General features: G+C 53.6%; 3 protein-coding genes across 7 annotated transcripts in view; 1 reads left to right on the forward strand and 2 right to left on the reverse strand.

Annotated features, from left to right (window-relative positions):
- Window positions 1-7779: 7779 nt before the first annotated feature.
- UBL7 (ubiquitin like 7) lies at window positions 7780-17173 on the reverse strand. 2 transcript variants are annotated; one of them, XM_057421436.1, is made up of 12 exons: window positions 17116-17173; window positions 16589-16812; window positions 15974-16093; window positions 15272-15354; window positions 15080-15164; window positions 14372-14429; window positions 13513-13646; window positions 13149-13198; window positions 12350-12517; window positions 12042-12164; window positions 11512-11675; window positions 7780-8020 (listed from the first exon to the last, which is right to left on the reverse strand). In XM_057421436.1, exons 2-11 carry the CDS (start codon window positions 16770-16772, stop codon window positions 11538-11540), a joined length of 1143 nt encoding a protein of 380 aa, XP_057277419.1. In that variant the 5' UTR covers window positions 16773-16812; window positions 17116-17173; the 3' UTR covers window positions 7780-8020; window positions 11512-11537. The 2 variants fall into 2 exon arrangements, with proteins under 2 accessions (XP_057277419.1, XP_057277427.1); XM_057421444.1 differs by lacking the exon at window positions 7780-8020 and adding an exon at window positions 11132-11313.
- Window positions 17174-17672: 499 nt separating this feature from the next.
- Window positions 17673-19140, reverse strand: LOC130605732 (actin, cytoplasmic type 5). The gene has a single exon (XM_057421453.1). It carries the CDS (start codon window positions 19044-19046, stop codon window positions 17916-17918), a length of 1131 nt encoding a protein of 376 aa, XP_057277436.1. The 5' UTR covers window positions 19047-19140; the 3' UTR covers window positions 17673-17915.
- An 832-nt stretch (window positions 19141-19972) lies between these two features.
- Window positions 19973-23689, forward strand: part of ARID3B (AT-rich interaction domain 3B) — a 29470-nt gene continuing 25753 nt past the window's right edge. For 3 of the 4 annotated variants that reach the window (XM_057421317.1, XM_057421326.1, XM_057421337.1), the window contains exon 1: window positions 22505-23184. In XM_057421317.1, the coding sequence (XP_057277300.1) occupies window positions 22594-23184 (591 nt within the window). In that variant the 5' untranslated portion in view covers window positions 22505-22593. Of the gene's footprint in view, window positions 20000-22504; window positions 23185-23689 lie in introns of those variants that run through there. The other variant, XM_057421310.1, reaches the window with a different exon arrangement.

Genomic DNA, 23689 nt, shown 5'->3' on the forward strand with positions numbered 1-23689 from the left:
CGAGCCCCGGCTTTGCCGAGCCTGACAACTGCAGCGCTGCCTCTGCGAGACAACCAATAGATGGGAGCAGAGGGGCGGGACTCCTCCCGAGCGCCTCAGCACCTGGGTTTGTGCAGGGCTTTCATGGGGGTTTTGGTCCTTCCTTCTTATCCCACCCCCTTCTTCTGTAAGGGGAAGGTGGGAGTCTGATGGCTTTGCTCGCACTGGGGCTCTTCAGCAAAGGTGCAGCTGGCCCAAGGCTTGCAAACAACTTACCCCACGTATGCAAGAGGAATATTAAGGTTGATACGAGGCAAAGAAGAATGCAGATAACGTGCACTGAAGAAGTCAACAGCAGGCAAGGGTACAGAGACAGGTAACAAAGAACTACCGCTCCCAGTCATTAAACAGGAGAACGTGGAGGCCAGAAAGTCCTGCCCCGATATTAACAAGGCTGCAGGAACCACTTGCTAGAATAAGACCCCCCCCCTCTGCCACCAGGAGGATGCAGCAAGGCTGCAGCACATCTTGTGTGCCAGCTCTCTTCCTGTTCCTGCTACCAGAATAGCAAAGGGCCACTTCTAGCAAAGCCACATACTGCTCAAATCTATTCATCATTGGAAGTCAGGAACCCTACGAGACAAACAGCAGGGATGTGGTGATGACTGTGTCCTGCACCCGGGGTCACACCCCCCTCTGCCAGACCAGCCAAACTCATGCTTGGGAGTGTGGGAGTGAGCTGGGGTGAAGAAACCACCCCCTTTCCAAAGATCCTGCCTCTTCCCTTGTGATGCTGCTGTCCTCCCACAGGACAGGGTGCTGAGGCACCAGCCTTTGGAAAGTCACTTTGCTCTGCCAAACCTCCCCATCCTCCTGAGTGCCCATCAGGAGGCCGGGAAGAGCCCATGTGAAGCACTGTGAGGTTTGCTAATGAGAAGAGCAGGGAATTACGTGCAAGGAAAGCCAGGTTGGACGTGAGCAGAATAGGAGAACCCCATGGGGAACTGGGAAGGCTGAGAGAGACGCAGCTGCACTCTTTAAAGTTGGTATTGAAGCATTGAAGCTAGAGCCAGGACTGCTGTGCTCCTGCAGATGAACAGTGGCAGGGCAAGGGGGGGCAGTTTGGAGGAAGCAAGAAACTAATGAGGCAGCTAATGGTGAATTTTAAGGACCCACAGGAATTCCCCCAATCAACTTGAAACACAGGGTTTCATCTTTCCCTTTAAGCAAGCATCTGCTTGGGTAATGACAGGATGATAACACAGGGAACATTCTGCTTTCTCACTTTCAGCCATGGCAAGTCCCAGCCTTGAATCACTTTGTGTTCTTGCTCACCTCGAAACAACTGCCCCTTTCCCCCCATCAGAGGCGGCCCCATTGCTCCCAGAGGTGCTAAACCCTGTTATCACTCGTTTTCTTGCAGAAAAGCCTTCCAAAACCCCATCTCATTCATTCAGACTCTCCCACACTCAGGGGTGACAAAGAAACATCATTTGTACTTCAACAGCCTGAGCCACGCAGCCCATGCTGGCTCCGTTAGAAACACGGGACTTAGCATTCTGCACCACCCCAAATTTGGGCTCCACTATGAGAGCTGCATACGTTATGATCTGCTTTGCCTTTTATGACACGACGCAGCTGGTGGGCTGGGAAATGGGCTTTCAACTCCCACTCTTGACTGAGTTGCCAACTGGAAACACAGAAGGGTTCTGATCAGAGCTGAACGAGGAGTTTCTGCCTCATTAGAACAGTAAACCCTTTGCTTTTCCCTCTTCCTCTGCCCCCATCGAAACCAGCTGGGCACTCCGCACGGTTTGCTTTTAGGGGTGCTTTTCTTCCTACCTACAGATAAACACAGCGCTCCTGTGTGTAAAATTCAGCTTCAAACTACCCCAAGACTTTGGAAGCATTCAGCTCTGGGCTCTTTCGACTTCAACACGAGACCACTCCATCTCCTAGACCAGGAGCTGAGCCACGCCATGAATATAACTGTATCATGGTCCTGGATTCAGAACGATGCTGTAGCATCATCTCCTGAGACTCAGGAGGCAGCCTGGTGCCTAAAAATGAAAGACAAAGCTCCACGAGAGCACTGCCTGCAGCTCAACAGAGGAGCCTGCAGCAGGGGAGGGAAAAGTGAGCGGTGGAACACGAAAATACACAGGAACATCCCACCCAAAGCAGCGGTTACAGCTCTTCAAATGAACAGGGTGCACCAAAGCTGAGCTTTCACCCACTGCTGCCCCCAGAAGCTACAGCTCCCCTTAGCATCCTTTCTCCTCCCCACAAGCTCCTTCAGGGCAGCAGCAGCCTGCGCCTGACTGCGGCTGCAGAAACATCAGGACAGCATTGGGAAAGCAACTCCAGCAGCTGGGCAACATCTGCAGGGCCAAGTGGCAGAGTGGGAGAAGAGCCCACCATGAGTCCTTCCCAAGGGCAGGGCTGTCCCGCAGCACACACAGCACAGTGCAGTGCTCACATGGTGCTCCCAAGCCCACCCTGTGCGCTGGGGAAGAGCCTAGAGCTGATGTCAGGGTTGCTCCAACCCTGTCCCAGTTTGCAGGAGGTGCTGAGCACAGAACAGGGCCCTGAATACACCCCGAAACCTGCTGTGCATTGACTACACACCCACCCAAAGCAGGCAAGTGCTCTTGTGAGAGAGTCTGTTTGCTCAGCCACATCCCGTGTCCTCCGCTAGCCAACAAGGAGTGTTGACACAAGCGATGTGATTCCGGGCACAGCCCCTCCTGCAGAGGTTTCCATCTGCTCCCCTCAAGTATCAGAACTTCCACAGTGCAACTTATGTGCAGCTTTTTCCAGATCATGCTGCTCGGTTCCAACACGGATCAGGAGCAGCTTCCCCTGAGGAACCTGTAAAAAGCATCAAGCACAGATTTTCCTCGGGAGGAACAGTTCTATTCATCACTGCAGACAGGCTGCTGGATGTCTGTGGCCCAGGCAGTGTAACTGTGATGAAACCTCCCTTTTTACTTGACATCTTCTCATTAGAGAGGAGCTGAACACCTTGTCAATGACAGGAGCAGCGGGACTGAGCACCCTCAGCAAGCGTGCTGATGACACCGAGCTGTGTGGTGCAGTGACACGCTGGAAGGGATGGGATCCAGAGGGACCTGGACAGATGGGACCATGTGAACCTCATGGAGTTCAACAAGGCCAAGGGCAAGGTCCTGACCCTGGGGCAGGGCAATCCCAGCACAAACAGAGCCTGGGAGAGTCTGGAGGGAGCAGCCATGAGGAGAATGACTTGGGGGTGTTGGGTGAGGAGCAGCTCCCCGTGACCTGGCTTCAGTGTGCTCTTTAGCCCAGAACCCTCCTGTGTGCTGGGCTGCACCCCCAGAGTGTGAGCAGCAGCTCAGGGAGGGGATCCTGCCCCTCTGCTGTGCTCTGGGGAGACCCCCCTGCAGCCCTGATCCAGCTCTGGGGCAGCAGCACAAGAGGGACGTGGAGCTGTTGGAGCGAGGCCAGAGGAGGCCATGGAGATGCTGCGAGGGCTGGAGCAGCTCTGCTCTGGAGCCAGGCTGAGAGAGCTGGGCTGGGGCAGCCTGGACAAGAGAAGGCTCCTGAAGGGGAGACCTGAGAGCAGCTCCAGTGCCTGAAGGGGCTGCAGGAAACCTGGAGAGGGGCTTGGGGCAAGGGATGTAGGGACAGGCCAAGGGGAATGGCTTGAACCTGCCAGAGGGGAGACTGAGATGAGCTCTTAGGCAGAAGCTCTTCCCTGTGAGGGTGCTGAGGCGCTGGCACAGGGTGCCCAGAGAAGCTGTGGCTGCCCCATCCCTGGCAGTGTTCAAGGCCAGGTTGGACACAGGGGCTTGGAGCAAGCTGCTCTAGGGGAAGGTGTCCCTGACCGTGGCAGGGGTTGGAGCCGGAGGAGCTTTAAGCTCTCTTCCAACACAAACCTTTCCAAGATTATTCACAAGAACACAGCAATTACCTTGTGCTAACCCCAGGCCAGGAATGTGACCCTGGCAAACAAGCGGTAGATGTGACGGGTTTGAACACACACCAATCTTCCATGGAAAGAAAAACATCAACACCACAAGCATTCCAATCCCTGCAATAGCCAGGCAATATCTTTCCTCTGTTGTGTCTTCTCCAGAACCAGACATGCACATCTCAATCTTCGGCTGTTATCAGCAATGGCAGCTTCAGGTGATGCAAGGAGACCTTTGTGAACACGGCACAAGGGGCTGAGGATGCTCACCAGGCCCGTCGTGCCACATGTGTGCGTGTGCTTCCATAGTCCCTCCTGAGATAAGACTGTGAGACTGTACGTTGTGACACAGAGCATGAGAAATCCTCTGGGACACTGCTGCAGGATGGGCTGATGTCCCATGAGGCTGGGACATGAGTACAGGGCTTTGGAAGATCAGAGCTTCTGTTTCTTACCCCTTGCATTATGCCTTTGGGAACAAGTTGATTTACTAGCATGGAATTGAGAGGAAAAGAGCAAAATTCCACTCCCTATTTCTTTTGGCACTGACCAACAGGTCTTCCAGGTGACAAAGTGAGGTGGGAAGGAAGCAAAGCAGATTATCTGCAAGCTGCTGCATTCTGCTTTCAACACCCAAGTCCTCCTCCCTAGCTCACACCCCTTGCAGGACAGCACAGCAAACCTATTGCCCCAAGAAGCATCATTAAATGTGTCAGAAGCCCCCATGTGCTAAATGCCATCCCCAGGGCTCCAAAAGTGAGGCAGAGAAGAGGTGAAGGAATCATGTGCCCCAGGACATCTTTTTCTAGGTGACATGGTCCAGTGTGAGGCCTCCCTGCCCATGGCTGAGGGTTGGAACTGGATGATCTTTAAGGTCCTTTCCAGCCCAAACCATTCTGTGATTCCATGCCCAAGGCAACCAGAGCCATCTCGCACTCCCCTTGGAGAGCAGCACAAAACCCCTCACTGGGACTCCCTTTCTCCAGTGCTTTCCCCTCTGCTGCTGAGGGGACCCTCAGGGTCACCCCACCAGCACCTCCCAGCCCAGAGCTTCACAACACCCATCGCAGGAGCTCGCAGAGGTGCTGCCTGTGGAATAGCCACAAACGCAGCCCATCTAAATGACCCTCTTCATTAAGCACCCATCTGCCTGACAAACACATTCACCTGAGTGCTTGTCACACTAACAGCAGCACTGGCAATAGCTGTTCAGTGAGAGCTTCCTGACAGAGCAGGAAAGCAGATAAAGCAGATGCACATCCATGACACCGACAGCCAAACGTGGGCACACCCCTCAGACACAGATGCCAAAGGCTTTAGGCAGCGTAATAAAACCCAATGCAGAGCCCAACATAGCTAAAAGGATGTTAAAACTAAAAACAACAGCAATAAGTTGCTCTGTTGAGACTGACCCACCACAAGAGCTGCAGGTTGATATATTAATGCTGCACAATGCGTCAGCTCTGGCTTTCTATTAAGGCTCAGCAGGCCAGGCTGTGTTCTGCTTACCTGGACCTCTCGGTGGCTCTTTTCCCAACTGCTGTGCTCCTCTGCTTCCTGCCAGGGCCTGGATTCCAGGGCAGCATCACCCCATGCTGCAGAGCAGCCACCGCGCTCCCCTGTGGAACACTGTGTTTCAGCAGCGGGCAAAGCAGCCTCCTCAGCAACACTGACTCCCACTGAATGGCCCTAAGAAAGGCCCAGCCCTGCCATCCCATAAGCAAGCTTATAAGCCGCCTTTCTCATCTCCATTAAACCCACACAGTCCTCGTGGTAAGACACAAGTTCAGGTTCACTCCACAATCTGCTCTCCCATCCCCTGCCGTAAACACGGGCTGGAATTGAAGTCTGCATTTTCCTCTAAGGAACTAAGCAAGTTACCTGGTCTTCAGGAAGCCACTTCAAACTGCTGCTGGGAAACATGCCAGTGGAGCCTCTTACAAGCTCACCAGGCATGTTAAGATGAAGCTCAGGGAAGTAAACTACTTGAAAGAGATTACATTGACCTCGTAGTGTTTGAGTGCTTCCAGCAGCGTTATCTGTCTCGCCAGGGAGAGGCAGCTCAGAAGTAGTCCATTTCCTGCTCCTCCTTCCCAGTTCAGCCCTTGCTGGCCAGCTCTCAGCCAAGTGATGCAGAAGGCAAGGGCCTGCAGATCAGCACTGTTCTTGGCTCTCAATCGAGAGCCTGTTCGGTGACACGAAGGCTCAGCACCACAGATGCGCTGGTTTCTCTTCCCATCAGAGGGAGGAAGCTCTCCATCTCTCTCAGCAGGACAGTGGGAACAGCTCAGGAGCTTGGTTTTACCTTGAAAGTCTCAAAACTCTTGTAGAAGACACTGGCCTAGGTAGGAAAGAGCTGCCCTTCCTTGTGCAGCTTCATGCCCGTTACCTGCTTCCTGGTTTTTCAGCATCCAAATCACTTCCATGCAACTCAACTGGGAAAGCCACAAGCAAGTAGGTCACAGACTGTTGGGAGGGGATGAAGAGAAGGATGAAAACATGAGGTGGAAAAAGAATAAATGGACATGAACTTGCTTGACCAGACACCAGCTGGCAGGATCCATGGGATGATTGAGTTATGTGTAACTGAAGATCCTCTGGGATGAAAGCATTTAATGCCAGGGAGTTAGAGCTGAGAAAGGCATCCTGTGGAGACAGGACTGTAAACATTTCAGCCCTTCCCTGGAATGGGGCTGTACTCAAAGGACTCACACACAGGGTAAACAGTGTGGAGTCTGTCCTGCAGGATTCCAGGGGGATTACAGAGCAACGCTGCCACCAGCAACACTTTCTGCTTTAGCAAGAGCGAGAGGTTCCTTCCTACTGCCCTTGTCACCTGGTGCTGCTTCAGTCCCAGGCACCCAAAACTGAAACCTCAGAGCTTTCCAGGACCAGCACCCCCTTTGGAGCGTGGCATCCCACAGGTTACCTGTGCCGCAGCCCCATGGCTGCACATCTCCTTCCAGCTGCGGAACACACTTGTGGGTCATGGACTCTGAAGCTGTGGCCAAGCCAAGGACTGCTTGCTGCAGGGTACGGGGACACTACAAGTCTCTCTGGGTTTAAAGAAGCAGGTTGCTTGGGTCTGTGAACTATAAACACCCCATAGCTAGCTCTAAAAGCCCCTAAACTTCAGCCAATTGGATGCTGGAAAATCTCTTTCAGATGGATCTTTCTCTATTCATCCTGTTCTTATGTTTTTTCTGCAGCATCTGCTATTGGCCACTGCAGGAAATAAAAGCATCACTCATAAAAGTGATGCTTTTATCACTCCTCGAGCGGAACCCCACAGCTCTGCAGCTTCCCCTCAAACTCAACAGCTAAGCTAATGCACCCTGCTGACCAAGTGGGCCACATTCTTAAGGTATCTTTTCCCCCCACCACTGAAATAAGAAGCCTCAAAGTGGTTTTGAGACAAGCATTCTGTGTGCTGGCACCCTGGAAATCACCTCAAGGGACTGTGTGGTCAGAAATGCTCCCCAAACTCCCTGTTCTCACCTTAAAAGCATTGGAGAGGGAGTTTGTTTCAGGCTGTTTGAAGTTTCCAGCCTCAGTTCAAGAGGACTGGAGTCAGGAAGCTTCATGTTCAAAGCCAGTGGCTCAGCCATTGTCTTGGCTTCAAAGGGCAGGGCAGGGGATGTTTATCATCTTCCGTCTGACCTTCCCTTTTGCTTACCATACTCTTGAACGCAAGCATCCTTGTAAGGCAGAACTGGAACTACATGCACTGATTTAGAAACACTGATTTACAAATATCAGAATATTATAAATATAGAAGAAAATAGCAGGAAATAGACATATTTTCATAGTGTGACATTTTTAGCACACTTCTGCTTTCACCCATAGTCAGTTGCCTTAAAATCACGCTGCTTTATTGTGATGAGCTCAGTGAGCATCACAAGGACAGTTCCTTAAAAGGATGCTTTGTGGCTAAAACCAGAGCTTCCCTCTTCTAAAGAAACACGTTGGTTCTTGTGAGGAAAGGGACTAAATCCCCCCTGGAGGCTGCCCTGTCCTTTAGGCTCTCACCTTATTCCTCATCAGTTGTCCCAGCATCAGTAAAACCTTCCTCCTTCCTCCAAAGCTTGCCTGAGAAAGAGGAAGATCAAGACTTCATTACTGCAAAGGAAACAATTAAAAGAGGGGTCCTGCTGCCCCCTCTTCCCTTTGCCTTCCCCTTGGGGAGACCATTTAGCTCCCAGGATCAGCCCAAAGCTAATAGAAGGAAAACCAAACAGGATTAGGTGTTTCTGACACTTTGGCATTCCCACAAGGACAGAGCTGAAAGCAGCCAGGAAACCACTGAGTCCTTTGCAAGGAAATCAAGCTGATGTTCAAGGGCTCTGCCAGACAAATTCCCTGCTGCTGCTCACATGGATGTACCCTAGAAACCCTGAGGGAGATGCTGAGCACTGGAGAAAGGCACCTTCAGCAGGCTTGTGAATCAGTGGCCACGATGGGACTGGGATGGATAGGCCTCTGGCTCCTGTACATTGAGCTGGGCTTTAGTTGCTCTGCTGCCTTTCCCAGCTCAGGAATTGGCTTCTGTGCCAGGGTCCTTCAAGCAGGAGACACTAAGAGCCTCTGTTTGGCTGGGGGAGCAAGGAAGAAACATTTATTCCTGAATCCTGGAGACATGGGAGGATGAGGGGAAATGGCTCCAACACCAGTCATTTGGAGCCAGAAAGCGAGGCTGAAGAGCTAGAAACCTTGGCAGTTTGTGATCTGACCCAAGCACACCCACACCAGAGAGCCTGTGTCTACAGTCACTACCTCAGACATCAACTTCTGCTCCTGGGATAGGTTTTGCCCTTTGTGCTCACTTCACATATGGTTGTGAAAGCAGAAGATGGAGGTGGGCAGTCACATAGGCCGTGGGACTGCAAAAGCCATCAGGATGCAAAGCCTGGGACATAGTGCTCCGTCTCCATTTCATCCTTTGGCTGGAAATCCACCCCATCACACACACACCCAACACTGCTTTGCTGCTCATGGAGACAGTGAGCTCAGGAGTGTCTGAGAGTGAAAGAGCCATCAGAGATGGCCAAAGTAGGAAAGCAGAGCACATCTGGTTACAAACAACAAGGTTACAGGAGTACAAAGAGCTGCTGGCACTACTCCTGTACACACTCAATCACTGCTTCCCATCACCTCACTGTAGGCAAAGAAGGAACTGAACCAAAAAACTTTTATGTCAGACCCAGAAAATCCCTACTGCAAGTGCTTACACTTGGGAACTGTGCTCTGAGCTCCAAAGGCCAGCCAAGCACCCCCCAGTCTGCTCCTGCAGCAGCACCAGTGATGCTTGGCTGGTGAACAGAGCGTGGCGGATGCAGGATGCACGTAAGTCCCAATGAGAATGGATGCACCTCTAACCCAAACCCAGAAGGACTAACCTAAGCTGGTGCAGGAGGAGGAGGGGAAGGTGTCAGGGCAGCAGCACCAGGGATGGAGCACAAGGAACAGGCAGGAGTCAGCACATCACAACTTCCCTGCAGGAAGGCAGTGCTCGACTTGCTGCTGCAGAGCCAGAGCTGAGGATCCCTGAGCTTCCACACTCCTACAGGAGCTCCTGCAGCAAAGTTTCCCCTCCTCCTCCTCCTTTTCCTCCAGCACCAGCCCTGCAAGTGCCAGGCAGAGCCTCTCTTCCCATCCCTGCATCTCTAAATCTGCCTGGTTGCTGAGCATGTCTATTCTAGGCAGCCAAAGGCAGGCGAGATGAGGGAAGCGAAGCGCACGCAGCAGCCGCATCGTGAACAGCATCAGTGCCAAGTTCTGCTCTGCTATAGCCAGTTCAGACAGAGAAGGTGGCTCATGTGGTGCTCCAAGCCAAGTATCACAATTTGCAAAAGAAATCAGGAAAAAGTTCTTTCTATTCAAAAGAGCCAGGCAATTCTCAATTATCTGGGACACAGGGAAAAGCAGAAATAGCCTTTATAAGGGAAGAACACTAAATGTGATTCAACAGTGATCAAACCCTAAAAACGAGTTCAGGACAGAAAAGAAAGACCATTTTGGGACAGCAATAACCCCAAGCTGAGGGTTGACATGGAACAGCAAAGCAGACCAGTCCCTCTGTTCCCAAAGCAAGCCCTGCCAGCCCTGAGCAGGGCTGGGAGAGCCGGCTTGGGGCAGCAGCATCTGCAATACAGCTAATCCCAGGAGGATGGAGGGCTGATAGCAGGGCTTGTGGAGAAGAGAGGGAGGATGATGGGCAGATGCTGTGAACTCCCCCAGCAAAGCAAGGAGTGAAGGCACCAGGGATGGGGGCTAATGAATCAGTTTTCACCCATGCAAAATCAGAGCCATCATCTGGCCTGGGTGGGTGTATCAAATCAGGAAAGCTGGTTATGTCCATCACATCCTATCTCCTACATACTGAAAAATTAAAGCAGTCCCTCCCCTCCTGAGAGACTTAATCCTCTAGACAGGATTAAAGTCTATCAGTCAATGAGCTACATCCTGGAGAGAACAACCCAGCATTTGCTGGGTAAGAGCTGAGATCCTATCAGCAGCGCATGGAGAGGAATTAGAGGGGAGCACAGGCAGCCTGAAGGTAGGAGAGCATTTTCCACTCTTAGCTTCACTGCTAATGCATAATGGCATTCCAGGGAAACCAGCTCCTCTCCCATGCCTTATTAATCTCAATGATACAATCAGAGTGAAGCCTGGCCCAGCTCTGGCTCCTCTCAGCTGCCATTGACTGGGGTTGTCTTTGGGACCCCCAACACAGCCCCCAGAATGAGAAGACACTCTGTAGCCAGACTAACCTGTAGCAGTCACAAAGCACTTGTCCCAGGTCATTTAGCAGCATCTCACACTCTGGCAACTGCCTCAACCCTCGTGTTTCTCATTTACTCCTTTTACTGTCACCAGTGTGGTGGCCATGACCTCCTGCACCTGGTTCTGAGCTTGCAGGACTCACCAGCCTCACCCAACACAACGCTCCAAGAGACGTGATGCTTCTCTGCAGAGCCTTCTTGGAGCTCAAGCAGTTCTTTTGTACTGGCCTAACTCCTGGTAGGAGGCTGTGCAGGTCAGCTGCACCCCAAACACTGCTCTAACAGATACAGATACTCCGTTAGAGGAGTGCCCTCTGCTGATAGAACAGTCCCACAACAGGCGAAAAATTGCTCTCCAGTTCCCTCCACGCCATGGTAACACAACCCAGGACAGATCACAACCCAAACAACAGGCAAGTGAATAGAGTCCATTTAATACAGTTCAACACAGAGGAGCCACAACAGCAACACAAGATGGACTGAGGCACATCAGGTGGGCAGGAACGAGACAACAGGCAGGAGAATAAGACTGTAGAACATCTCTCCAACACACAGAGCCACCTCTTTCTCCCTGCTGGACCAAGTCCTGAGGTCTTGTCTCTGCCTGCCAGGAGGAGGAGACTGAAGAGGGCTATGTGGAAGAGCTGCTCTCACCCAAACAGGAGCACACTGCCCACCTGCAAGGAGAGGAGCAGCCACCCCACCTGCTCCATGCTGGAGAGAGGAACCCAGTGCAGAGAAGAGTTTCAGTGCCAAGTCTCAGAGAAGGAATGTCAGAGCTGCCTCAGCACAACTCACCAGTGCAGCTTCTCCTGCCCGAGAAGCTAGGGAGCTCCACCAGCAAAGATGAGCTCCAGGGCAGCCTGAATGTCCCCTCCAGTGGCCTGCAGGGCTCGGAGGCTCAGCTCGTCATCGTGGATGCCCATGTCTCGCAGCTGCTGAAGCTGTGGTTGCCACTGGCTCTACAGACAGGAAACAAAAGAAGCTAAGGGTAGGTACAAGCGTCCAAGTGGAAAGAAACCAGTCTTCCCACAGCCTACTCTTCCACACTGCACCCTCCCACCTCTCTCGAGCTCACATGTGCAATGCTAAGCGTGCAAACAGATCTTGAAAGCTCAAAGACTTGCTGAAAACTCCCCAAATCCGCCACTTCCACCCAGTACTTGAGCATTGGTCTATCAGGCCTCCTCCAAGAAGCACTTCTTTAGTGATGCCCCTTTCTGCTCTGCCTCAGGAGGCAGCTGGAAGAATCACTCCACCCTGCAACACTCAATGCAATACAGGCCTTTCTTTCATGGGCGGTGGAAGGAAGAACCTGTGACACTGACCTGCAGGCTGGGCTGCCCCGAGGCTTGCAGGGCATGCTGTAAGGCCTGGCTGAAGAGGTCATTGGTGATGGGTGTTCCTGACTGGACACCGGATGACATCGGGGAGGTCCCAGAGGAATGACCCTAGGAGGAAAGAAGCTGTACGTGAAGCAGAACACTTGGCACAGGAACCAGGGCCACAGCGCAATGCCTGCTGCACCCCCTGCATCGTGTTTACTGGAGCCCACATGGGAGAACTCGGCCCACACCTGAGCAGGGTTTGCCCTGGTTCTGTGCTCCAGGAGGCCCTCCCAGGGCTGCTGCTGTACCTGGGTGCCAGGAGTGGGTGTGTGGGAGCTGCTCTCTGGGGTGCTCGCCAGTGCCAGCGCGGTGGCCAGCTCGCTCTGGGTGATGGGCCGCGGCCCAGCAGCCCCAGTGTAGCCAAGGGAAGCCGGGCGGGAACCAGAGGTGCTGCTGGATGGTGTGGATCTGGTGCTCTGCATGGAGGAAAAGGAAACAAAACCACCTCAGATGCTGGTGTCCATGTCCCAGGGACATCTGGCTGGTGTGATCCTTCCCAGGGCTTCTTTTCCTACAATACTTGCAAGTCACAAGTGCAAAGCTTTTAAGAGCTAACCATGGCAGAAGGGGATGTGCTTTTTCCCACAAACCTTTCAATGTATCATCCATCAGCTTAAAACCAAAGTGTTCTTAGCCTGTAACAAAACAATTAGCTGTTAACTGGTACTTTTGGGGACTAAATATGCAATTTCTCCTATAAAATACTTTGCCCTTTGGAAAGTTTCCTATATTGCAGAAGGAGGGCAGGGACCAACACTCCCACCCGTCTCAGTCACACTCATCCATCATCCACGCACAACTCTCTGCATCAATCTGGCCATCAAGCTGAGGACAAGTGCTGTCCCAAGTTGTACTTCTGCATTGTTCTATTGGGACCCTACCTCAGCACACAAGAAAATCCTACTATGAAGAACATCCAAACACACCACAGTCTGTGTCTGTCTCCAGGATACCCCTAGAGCAGCTTGTGATGCTCATGAAACAGGAAGAAAGAAAACCTTTGGAGGCTTTAAGGGCAAGTCCATTCCACCTCATTTGGCTGCTTACCTGGTGGAAGTCATCTTCATCATCAGAGAGACCTTCGAACAGAAAGCCACCTGCAACAGAAAGGAAAATCAGATGGAGAAAAGTGGGTGCTGGCTGGAATCGGACACCAGATGAGAATCCCATGGAGCCCTTGGCCACACAGCTAGGACAGAGGCCTTAGCACCAGCAGTTTCATGTGCAGCAGGTCAGTGCGCACCACCTGCACAAAACAGAGGCCACACACAGGACTCTCCTACCAACAGTCGCCACACACACTCGGCTGGGAGAGGCCCTGAGACCAGCGTGTGTCAGTACAGCTTCGCCTGCAAACCCTGCAGCACATCCTTTCTGCAGGGTCCCCACTGAGGTGTGTGCCTGAACGTACCTGGCATGTCCCGATAGGAGCCAGAGGACATGCCCCGGGAGGATGTGTCTGGGGCTGGGAGCGGGGTGCTGCCAGCCACCGAGTGCAGGACAAGGACAATGGCATTCACCAGGGCAGGGTGAGCTGGGATTAGCCTGGAAAGAGAGAGGAGAATGAGCTGGGGACACAGGGAAGTGAGCAGCTCCACACCAGCCAAGACCCTCCCAGCACAGCAGTGCCCAGCACTGCCCCACCACTGCTGCCTCTGCCTGGATAGCAAGGTACCTCCCTACACTGTGTCACACAGCTAAAGCAGCTGGGGCTCCTTGATCCCACGCTGACCCTCCCATTGTAAGCATGTTCCCTATGCTCTCATAGGAGCAAGTCTGTGCTGTGAGCAACCAGATCCAGGTTTGAACCTAGGTAGGACAAGGGGTGATGGGTTCAAACTGAAACAGGGGACGTTCAGGTTGGATATAAGGAAGTTCTTTACTATGAGGGTGGTGAGGCCCTGGCACAGGTTGCCCAAAGAAGTTGTGAATGCTCCATCCCTGGCAGTGTTCAAGGCCAGGCTGGAACTGGATGATCTTGAGGTCCTTTCCAACCTAAACCATTCTGTGGTTCTATGAACCCAAGAGGATGACAGCCCCATATCCCACTAAATATCCTTTGGTTATTAAAGCAGAGGTAGATGTATATCAAAGTATCAGCTCCCTCTTTCCTGCTGCTGAGGAAGAAGTGTCCTATCCTGAATCTCTGGCCTGGTGTATCTGCCTGGCAGGCAGGAGCAGAACTCTCCAGCCCACCCAAAGAGCAGCAGCCTATACAACAGCACAACAAAGGCACTGCTTAGTCACTGCACCAGCTTATGTGAACTTACGTGTCCAGCATGTTGGGGTCTGCAAACACTGAAAAGAGATCCTTGTCCTGCAGGACTCCTGGGAGGGACCAGGAAACACGAGGAGAAAGAGACAGGATACAAGAAGCAGGAGCCAGTCAAACAGGAGCCATGGGAAACACCAAAAGAATTCATTGTTTTTCAGGAACTGAGTCACTGGCAGACAGTGTAAATACTCTGTCATTGTTCTCCCTTGAAGCATTTACGTCTTTCTGGAGAGACTCTGGAGCACAGTCACACACCCAAGGGATGGGGCTTTCCCAGATCCCACAGGCTGTGCTCCAGCACAGACAGCTCCACCCTAAGGGCAGGATTAAACCCGGCTCACTCCAGCCAGGCTGTGACTGCACCCCATAGTCCACTTCCCTCACAGCAATGTGCCAAAAAGCCAAGTAACATCCAGGCCAGAAGAACCTGGATTTAATGAGCATGCTGCAGCAGGGAAGAAGCATCTATCCCCACTGCTCTCCTTTGGGCTCCTTTTGAAGCCGTTATCCATTCCCAAACGCTACCAATGGAGCACATCTACAACGGATACATGAGTAGGCACTGACTCTTAATGTTCAACAAAGGGACCAAAACGGCACTTTCTGCAGAGAAAGGGAACTCTCCCTTTCCCCTGGCGGGAATTAAATACAGATTAACTTTATCTGGCTTTCCTCAGATCCTCTGGATCACATCTGGACTCACCCAAAGCAACAGGGTCACTACTGAGGCCAGGCGTAGCTACAATGATCTGATCCAGCGACTCCTTGTTCCCCAGCATCTTGAAGACCTGAGAAGAAATTAGAACAGAGGAGCAGAGGCTCCACTGTGACACCCTCCTCACAGAGAGAGGACAGACAAAAGGCACCAGCCAGCCCAACGTGAGGCCCCACTCACTGCATCTCTGTAGGCAGGACTGCTGTGCAGGGCAGTGTGAAGCACCCGGAACTCCCGGACTGCTGCCACCTTATCCACAGGCTCTGAGGGAGGAAAAGCAGAATAAAACACAGTTCTCCCTCTGTCAGCCTTTTTTACATGCCACTGGGACTTCAACAGCAGTGGTGATTCCTTAATGCCCCTGCATTCAGCTCACCCAGAGACGAAGGGCCCAGACTAATGACTGTCTCAGTAGAGCTACCACAGCGCAACAAGTCACTGCATTCTCAGCTTCTACACACACGAAAGGAGCTGTACGCAAGCGACAGCTCTAACCTAACCCATCTTATTCCACACACACAGACCAGGAACACACACACACATACGTCTGCTCATCCCTCAAGCTGAGTAACCAGTCGCTTTGCTCCTGGTTCTCTGGTAACACCCTAAAACTGATCATAGTCATTAAGGGATATTCACTACCCACATTACATAGCTCAATCCTTAAGTCTCCCATCAGCAAGAAAACATAACACCCCTTTGCTGCTATTAGAGGTGGAGAGTTCCCCCCCAAAACACGTTGATCAATTCCTCCTGCACACCCCCCGTCAGCCTCCCAGAAACAACTGACAAGAGAAGCTGTTCCATGGCCACAAGGAGCCCACACACTGAACATAGAGCCAAGGAGATCTAAGCAGTACCCCGCAGTCTCCTCCTCCTCACCTGGTTTCTGGTCAGGCTCAGGCCAGGACTTGCGCAGGACATGAACAGTGGAGCCCGACTGGATGCCATAAAAATCAAGTGTCTGATCATCCCTCAGCTTACGGCCACAGTAGATCAGATCTAGGAGAGAGAAACACCTGAAGAGAAACGTCTAAAGATGAGCAACTAAAGTTAAACATCTCCAGCACACTCAGAAAGGGCCTAGGGGTTAGTGCTCCACATGTGCTGGGGTCAGCAGCACAGGGCCTCCATAACAGAGGGAAATCGTGGAGCTGAGTCATAGAATGTGACTCTGCCACCTCCTTGAGAAGAGCCCACCTCTCCCACAGAGCTCACAAGGACACATTGCTGTCAGTAAGTCAAAGGATGCCTTAACAAGAGCATCAACACTGCAGGAGCACTGTGATCCCAAGCAAACACTATCTGTATCACAAGGCACTAAGGCCATCACAGCGCACCAGAGGCTCTGGAACATGCCTTGATCCCTCACACTGCGCCAAGTCTTCCCACCGGCCCAACAGCACAAAGCATAAGGACGTTTGTGTCCTGGCCGCAGTGAGGAGAGGAAGGGATGGCCCCAAGCAGCAGGAGGCCACAGCGCGTGGAGGCACCCACCGATGAGCTCGGGGTCCGGGACGGACTCCTGCAGCTTGCCGGTGATGAGCTGCTTGAGGTAGGAGATGCTGCACCCCCCGAGCGGGCACTCCCCCAGCTCTGTCTCTGGCAAGTGCAGGATGGATTTGGGAGCCAGGGGCTGATCCGCCAGCTTCACCGCGATGTGCCACTCGGGCAGCGCCATCGCAGCCTCCGCACCGCCCGCAGCCGCGCCAGCCTAGACCCTGCCGGGGAGGGAAACAAACCCGAGTGAGCCTCCGCGTTAACCAACCACCACAGCGTCAGCCTCCCCGTGCCGGGAAACGCTAACGGGAGGCAGCACAGCCCAGACACGCTGTCAGGTCCCTACCTCTGCCTTAACCAGCGCTGAGGGGAGGCCCCCGCCAGCAGAGGAGGAAGCCAAGCGCAAGGCCCGGTTCTCCGGGCAGACACCCCCCGCCCCCCCCCTCCTCCCTCCAGCCCCCGAACCCCCCGTTTGCCGGTGCGGAGACCGGGAGCGAGGGGCCCCGGCGGTCCCCGCTGCTCACCCCCTCCGCGGGCAGGACCCCGACCTGCGCTCCCCGCGGCGCCCCAGGGCCCGCAGCCCAGCGGAAGTGCTGCGCGGTGCACGCTGGGAAACCGAGTCCGCCGGGACACGCGAGACGCGGAGCTGCCCTCCCGTTAACGTTGCTGATGGAGCCTTCCCGCAGGGCAAGGGGCTCCTGTAGTCCCTAGAGCAGGCAGGAGCCTCCCCTGAGCCTCAGCCCTGTCTTGTCACCCTCTCCCAAAAAAAAGGAGACTCCAGTGCTGCTCCAGCCACCAAACCCCGGGCCAGGGAGGCAGCTTTTGGACAAGAGCTGTTTGTGATCTAAAAAAAGGCCAAGTTACCATGAAAGTACAAAGTAGAGCGAGAGCCACATCCCAGGCAAGCTTTCCTCACTAACAGTTCTTAAAGTGGCACAAGTAAGAGGTGCCACAACAGGATTTGTGCCCCAAACATTTAGGTTTTAAGTACCATTTTAGGTGCCCGAGTTGGAAACCCTGTCCCCATAACCCTTTACATCAAGGAGGAGCCCACCCTGAAAGAAACCAACACAGCCTCCTGTAGGTTTTAAAGCCTAAGAAGTTTATTTGTTTTCCTACGCAGCAGTCAGTTGTGACCCAGCTAAAGGTGACAAGTGTAATGTAGTGTCATCCTACCAGTGTTACATTGGAAAAGTGAACCACCCTCTGCCTGCTTCCGAGCCACAAGGAGGAAAAGCAGCCATGGGAGAGCTACAGCCTAATGGGGGGGTTCCATCACTACTTAAACCAAGCATAAGGAACAATTCTGGCCCAGGGCATCCCTCTAGAAGCACTTGCGGTGGACAATGGAGGGACCAGACTCGTCGTACTCCTGCTTGCTGATCCACATCTGCTGGAAGGTGGAGAGTGAGGCCAGGATGGAGCCTCCGATCCACACCGAGTACTTGCGCTCCGGTGGGGCGATGATCTTGATCTTCATGGTGCTGGGAGCCAGGGCTATGATCTCCTTCTGCATCCTGTCAGCAATGCCCGGGTACATGGTGGTACCCCCGGACAGCACAGTGTTGGCATACAGGTCCTTGCGGATGTCCACGTCACACTTCATGATGGAGTTGAAGGTAGTCTCGTGGATGCCACAGGACTCCATCCCCAGGAAGGAGGGCTGGAATATGGCCTCAGGGCATCGGAAGCGCTCATTCCCAATGGTGATCACCTGCCCGTCAGGCAGCTCATAGCTCTTCTCCAGGGAGGAGGAAGAGGCAGCCGTGGCCATCTCCTGCTCAAAGTCCAGAGCAACGTAGCAGAGCTTCTCCTTGATGTCCCGCACGATCTCTCTCTCGGCTGTGGTGGTGAAGCTGTAGCCCCTCTCCGTGAGGATCTTCATGAGGTAGTCAGTGAGGTCACGGCCAGCCAAGTCCAGACGCAGAATGGCGTGGGGCAGTGCATAACCTTCATAGATGGGCACAGTGTGGGTGACACCGTCCCCAGAGTCCATGACAATGCCAGTGGTGCGGCCAGAGGCATAGAGGGACAGCACAGCCTGGATGGCTACATACATAGCTGGGGTGTTGAAGGTCTCAAACATGATCTGGGTCATCTTCTCCCGGTTGGCCTTGGGGTTCAGGGGGGCCTCAGTGAGCAGGACAGGGTGCTCCTCTGGGGCGACACGCAGCTCATTGTAGAAGGTGTGGTGCCAGATCTTCTCCATGTCATCCCAGTTGGTGACGATGCCGTGCTCGATGGGGTACTTCAGCGTGAGGATACCTCTCTTGCTCTGGGCCTCGTCGCCTACATAGCTGTCCTTCTGCCCCATGCCCACCATGACACCCTGATGCCGGGGACGCCCCACAATGGAGGGAAACACAGCTCGAGGAGCGTCATCCCCTGCAAAGCCTGCCTTGCACATGCCGGAGCCATTGTCCACCACGAGGGCAGCGATCTCCTCATCTGCCATACTGACTGGGCCTGAGGTGAGCAGGAACAGGGAGGTGTCAGCATCCCTCCTCAGAGAGAACACAGCAGGAACACCAGGGAGCCCTGACACTTGCCCCCATGCATTATAGGCCTAAAAGGATTTACCACCCTATGGAGCCCCAGCAACAGTAGTAAGGACTTGCAGGCAAGATGGGGTACTGAGGCATCTAAAAGCCTGCCCCACAGGGCCTGAGTTAGAGAGGAGCCACCAAGGAAGCAGAACACCCATTCATTCCCCCAACCACACACGTATTTACCCTCAGCTCCTCAGAGGACATGGAGGACCCTTCCCCTCCCTCCCACGGGGCCTAGAGAAGCAGCAGGCCTCGCGCAGGGGAGAGCCCCCAACAGAGCCCCCACAAACGCCTTCAGAGGGAACAAAGCCCGGCACCAACACAAAGCGCTGGCCCCTTCCCAGGCCGCCATCTAGCGGCGGGGATCGCGAACCCGATACCGGGGACCGGCGAGACTGAACCCGGGGCCACCTCAGCGCTCACCTGCGCGCCGCCCCTCGCACCCGCACCAGCGCCTCCGCAGTGACTGCCGCGCCCGGCCCCGCGCCCGCGCCTTTATCCTTCCGGAACCGGAAGCTGCCTTACGTTCCTCAATGTAATTGGCTCCCGGGTAAGGCGTAACCCCGCCCCCTTTCTCTTTTCCCTTCACCCGCTTCCGCGTGTGCTCGCCTTCCGGTATTCGCGGGCCGTACCCGGAAGCGGGGCGGGCGCTTCCGTTTGCCGGGCCCCGCCTCCGCCGCCCCGTTTCCGGCTGCTCTGAGGCGGGGCGGCGCGGGGCGGAAGGAGGCAGTGCTGCGGGCGGAGCCGAGCCCAGCCGGCCGCGGACGGGCGGCAGCGACCCGGGCCTGCGGGAGGTAACGGACCGGGGGGGGTGTACCGGCGGAGGGAAGCGGGGCGGGATAGGCCTGCACCGGGCCCGGTACTGAAGCTGGGGGGAGCAGGCCTGCACTGGAGCCTGGTACCGGAGCGGGGCATAGGGGCGGTTTGAGGGCTGGGTGCAGCCTCCCTTCCCCGGGTGGGTCCCGTCGGAAGAGGGATTGGGAGCTCAGTGGAGGCTGTGGGGCATGGGAGGCCTCCGGTGTTACCGGGGGGGGGGGGGGGGGGGGTCGTTGTTTACCATCTCCGGAGAGCTCCGTAGGGCTGGGCAAAGGCTGGCCCCGCCGCTCCCCTCCCGCTTTAACTCTGCCAGGTGTTTCCCGGTGGGAAGGGTCGGTTTCCCCGAGCGCTCTCCCCAGCACCCTGGTCATAAACATTCCAGGCCGGGGGCTTTCTAATGAAAACGCTCTCCCGGGGCTTAAAACCCGCACAAAGGCTGGTGCGGGGGGACCTGAAGGTTAAACTGGATCCTGGCCCTGCCTCGCCTCGGGGAGAAACACAGAAAGTCAGGGATATCCCTGCTGAGGGGCAAAATGGGTGTTAAAACCTGGAGAGGGTTAACGTGACTGGTCCAGTTGCAGTCATTATCCTCAACTCGGGCCTGATATCGCGGTTGAATCACTTGGTGTGAGCACTGCATCTTCCCACTCCTCCTCAAGCTGCCTCTTCCCAATACCACCAATTCTTGCTGAGGGCGTGTTTGCTGGAGCCAGAGTTCACCTTTTTGGGAGGCTGGGCTCTGGAGAAGCCCCTGTGCATCCATGCATCAATCCTGTCGTCAGTTGTACCTGCGCTCTGGGAATGCCACGGGTGCTGCATACCAGGGTGGTGCTGCACCTGAGGTGTGTTTGCTCCGCATGGAAACCCACTATCAGCTCCTTTATTATTGTTGCATGTACCTGAGGCGTGTAGTAACTGCTCAGTATCACCCAGGTGATGCCTCACCCTGCCTCAGGTGCAACAATATGCAGTGAGGTGTGGGCTGGAGGCTCTCTACCTCGGTTTATGGTTGTGTTGCAACACCCGAAACGGTTCATTGTTGCTTTACTGGAGGAGTGTGTGTGTGGAGCTAGGCCAGATGGTGTATTGTGCCTTCAGAAGGAGTCTAAGAGTCTTTTCAGCTGCCAGGTAATGCGTTGTTGCACTAATCCACTTTATATTGTTTCATTTGCACACTAAAGCTGTGCTGCTGCTAGATAAAGATGCAAACGCACCAGTGAGGCTTTTCAGCTCAGTGGTGGGCTGGTGTTTAGCACAGGGAAGAGTTTGTGGAGGAGAAATGAGCTGGGCATCGGAGCTGGTGGGCACTTTTGTGTGAGAAGCTCCACCTGACCACCTTAGAAGATGACTTCGAGTTGCACTGAGGGTGCTGGAAGTTGCCTTTCACTTTTCAAAGCGGTGTCCGGTAGGTTATTTGTTGTTGTAGAGCAGAACTGGGGCTGGTTTGGAAATGAGTGCTAGCAAAGGAGTCTCTTTTCGAAGTATGTGCCTTGAAGAGGGCTGGTTGTAAACAGGGCGGTGGGAGGTGGCTGGGAGCCTGCGCTTGTTTGGAGTTGGCCTTTCCTTTGTTTCTCTAAGCTGGCTGTATTTTGATATCAGTGAACCTTGAAGTGTAGCAAGTGGGATCCGTTTAAGCATCTTTCTTTGCATCAAAACAACCCTGAGAAGGCCGGTCTTTGATAGCAGGTCCAGTTTGTGACACAGGGTCCAAAATACACCCGCTGGTTTTAATGCTCGGGGATTAAAGGCGTAGTTGTCCTTCTAGGATTTAGGCTGGCTGCAGGCTGTGGTGGTGCTCTTTGCCCAAGAGGAGGCTCAGCACGGGCTTGCTGCAGGTCCAAATGCAGAGCTGAGAGCGATCCTGCAGCTGGGAAAAGTCAGGGGAGGCTATGGCTGGAGCTTGGGATGCGCTGGCAACTCCGGGAACCAGAGGCAGGAGCTGCTTGGTGCTCAGCAGTCTGATTCAGGCTACAGTGGTGTTTGCTGGACTCTCATCTTGCTCTCCTTGGGGAAAATAATGGCTACATATAGTTGTGGTTTGGAGATTTTTTTTTTTAGCAAGAAAGATGGCTGAAGTGTAAAGAATTTGCTCATGTAATGAAAGCATAAAATAATGTAGATCTAATTGGTGGGCAGTAAATCCCTGCCCATTTTCCGGTAGAAACAGGGTCAAGCTCATCACCCAGCTATCTCCTTTTAAGGCAGCATTTTCAGAAGCACCAAACCCTCGATGTTTAACCTTTCAAAAGTCATTATTTAGGAAGCATAGAAGGAAAAAGTGCTGGGACCTTGGACAAAGGCATTTCAGATGCTGTCTTTGGGGTGCACGAAACTGAGGTTATAGCAAATGTGTTCGGCTTGCAAATACAATTAAACAGTCTGAAAATTGAATGCAAGTTTGAGCCTGAGGCTGTTAAACATGAAGCTGATTGTTTCACGGTCTCCTGCACAGGAAAGAGTATTGGCTTTGCACTCTATTTATCCTCTTCCTGGGGAAAAGATGAAAGCATTTTATATTCATACAGACAAATATTTGTCTATCTTTCAGATTCTGCCAGTCTCCCAAGGTCGGAGCTTGAACCCTGCGAGATAAAGTCAAAACCACCCCCCTCTTTTCCCAGCCATGCAAACTGCGGGATGAAGCTGGAAGCTGTGGTCGAGCAGCTGCAGAAGCAGCAGCAGAAGCAGCAAACGCCTCTGCAGATGGATTCCAGGGAGAGACAGCAGAGGCAGATGAGGGAAGCCCAGCTGCTCTACACGCAGCAGCTGGCCGTGCAGCAGGCTGTCCTAGCAGCCACATCTGGCAGGGCTTCAGGCGGCTCCACTGTTGGTCCCTTGGCCAGAGGCCCACCTGCAGCCGGAGCTACACGGGCTTTTGATCAGAGCAGCATGAATTCTGAGCCAGAAGAGGAGGAGGAGGATGAAGAGGAGGAGGAGGAAGAAGAGGAAGAGGAGGAGGAAGAAGAAGGGGGTTTAGAAGGCGGTGATCTTGAGGATGGCGCTGATGTGACTGGGAAAGAAACCTGCTCTGCTCTGAAATATTTCCATGCTCCCAAAGTTGCCCATCACAACCAAAGAGTGGCTTCTACCTCGAATCCTCTGCCAGCATCAGGCCTCCAGCGGGGACAGCAGGGCAAGGAAGAACAGGGTAAAGACACTAGTAAGCAGCCGTATGCCGGTTCCCCGTCTGGACGCCAGAACTGGCGCTTGGATGAGCAGCTCAAGCAGGTCAGTCATAATGTTGCTTCCTTCTAAGAAAACCCAGATTCAGCCAGACCAGGAGTTTCTTTAGCCTGGTACCCTGTTACAGGAGCTTTGGAAAGAGTGGAAGAGCAGGGCATGTGCAGAGTAATGCTGCCCTGGCTTGTTCTGTTATAAAGAGATAGCTCAAGAGCTTGATTTGCTTCACAGATACTCTCAGAACCTTTGTGAGTAGGTAGAGTTTTGATCCTTGGCTCGTTTATTATCTTCTATCTCCCTGCTGTGCTGCCGCTCAGAGGGAACAGGCTGGTGCTATATTTATTTTGGGTGCAGGCATTTGCCTGCTAATGCCTTGAGTTACTTCACATCTATAACCCCTTTGTGTAAGACCTGGGGGATGCTGTGTTGTTGGCTGGATTTCTGGTTTGTGATGTGGGAAGAGCGTATGTCCTGATCCTTTGGGGAAGCAGAGCCGCTCTATTTCATGTGTGGGAAGGGAAGTGCTGATTTGCTACTGCTTGGTTTTGGCAGG

Source organism: Pezoporus wallicus, unplaced genomic scaffold, assembly GCF_028554395.1.
Source record: "Pezoporus wallicus isolate ANWC-B61680 ecotype Strahan unplaced genomic scaffold, APGP_CSIRO_Pwel_v1 contig_7731, whole genome shotgun sequence".
NCBI classification, from domain to species: Eukaryota; Metazoa; Chordata; class Aves; order Psittaciformes; family Psittacidae; genus Pezoporus; species Pezoporus wallicus.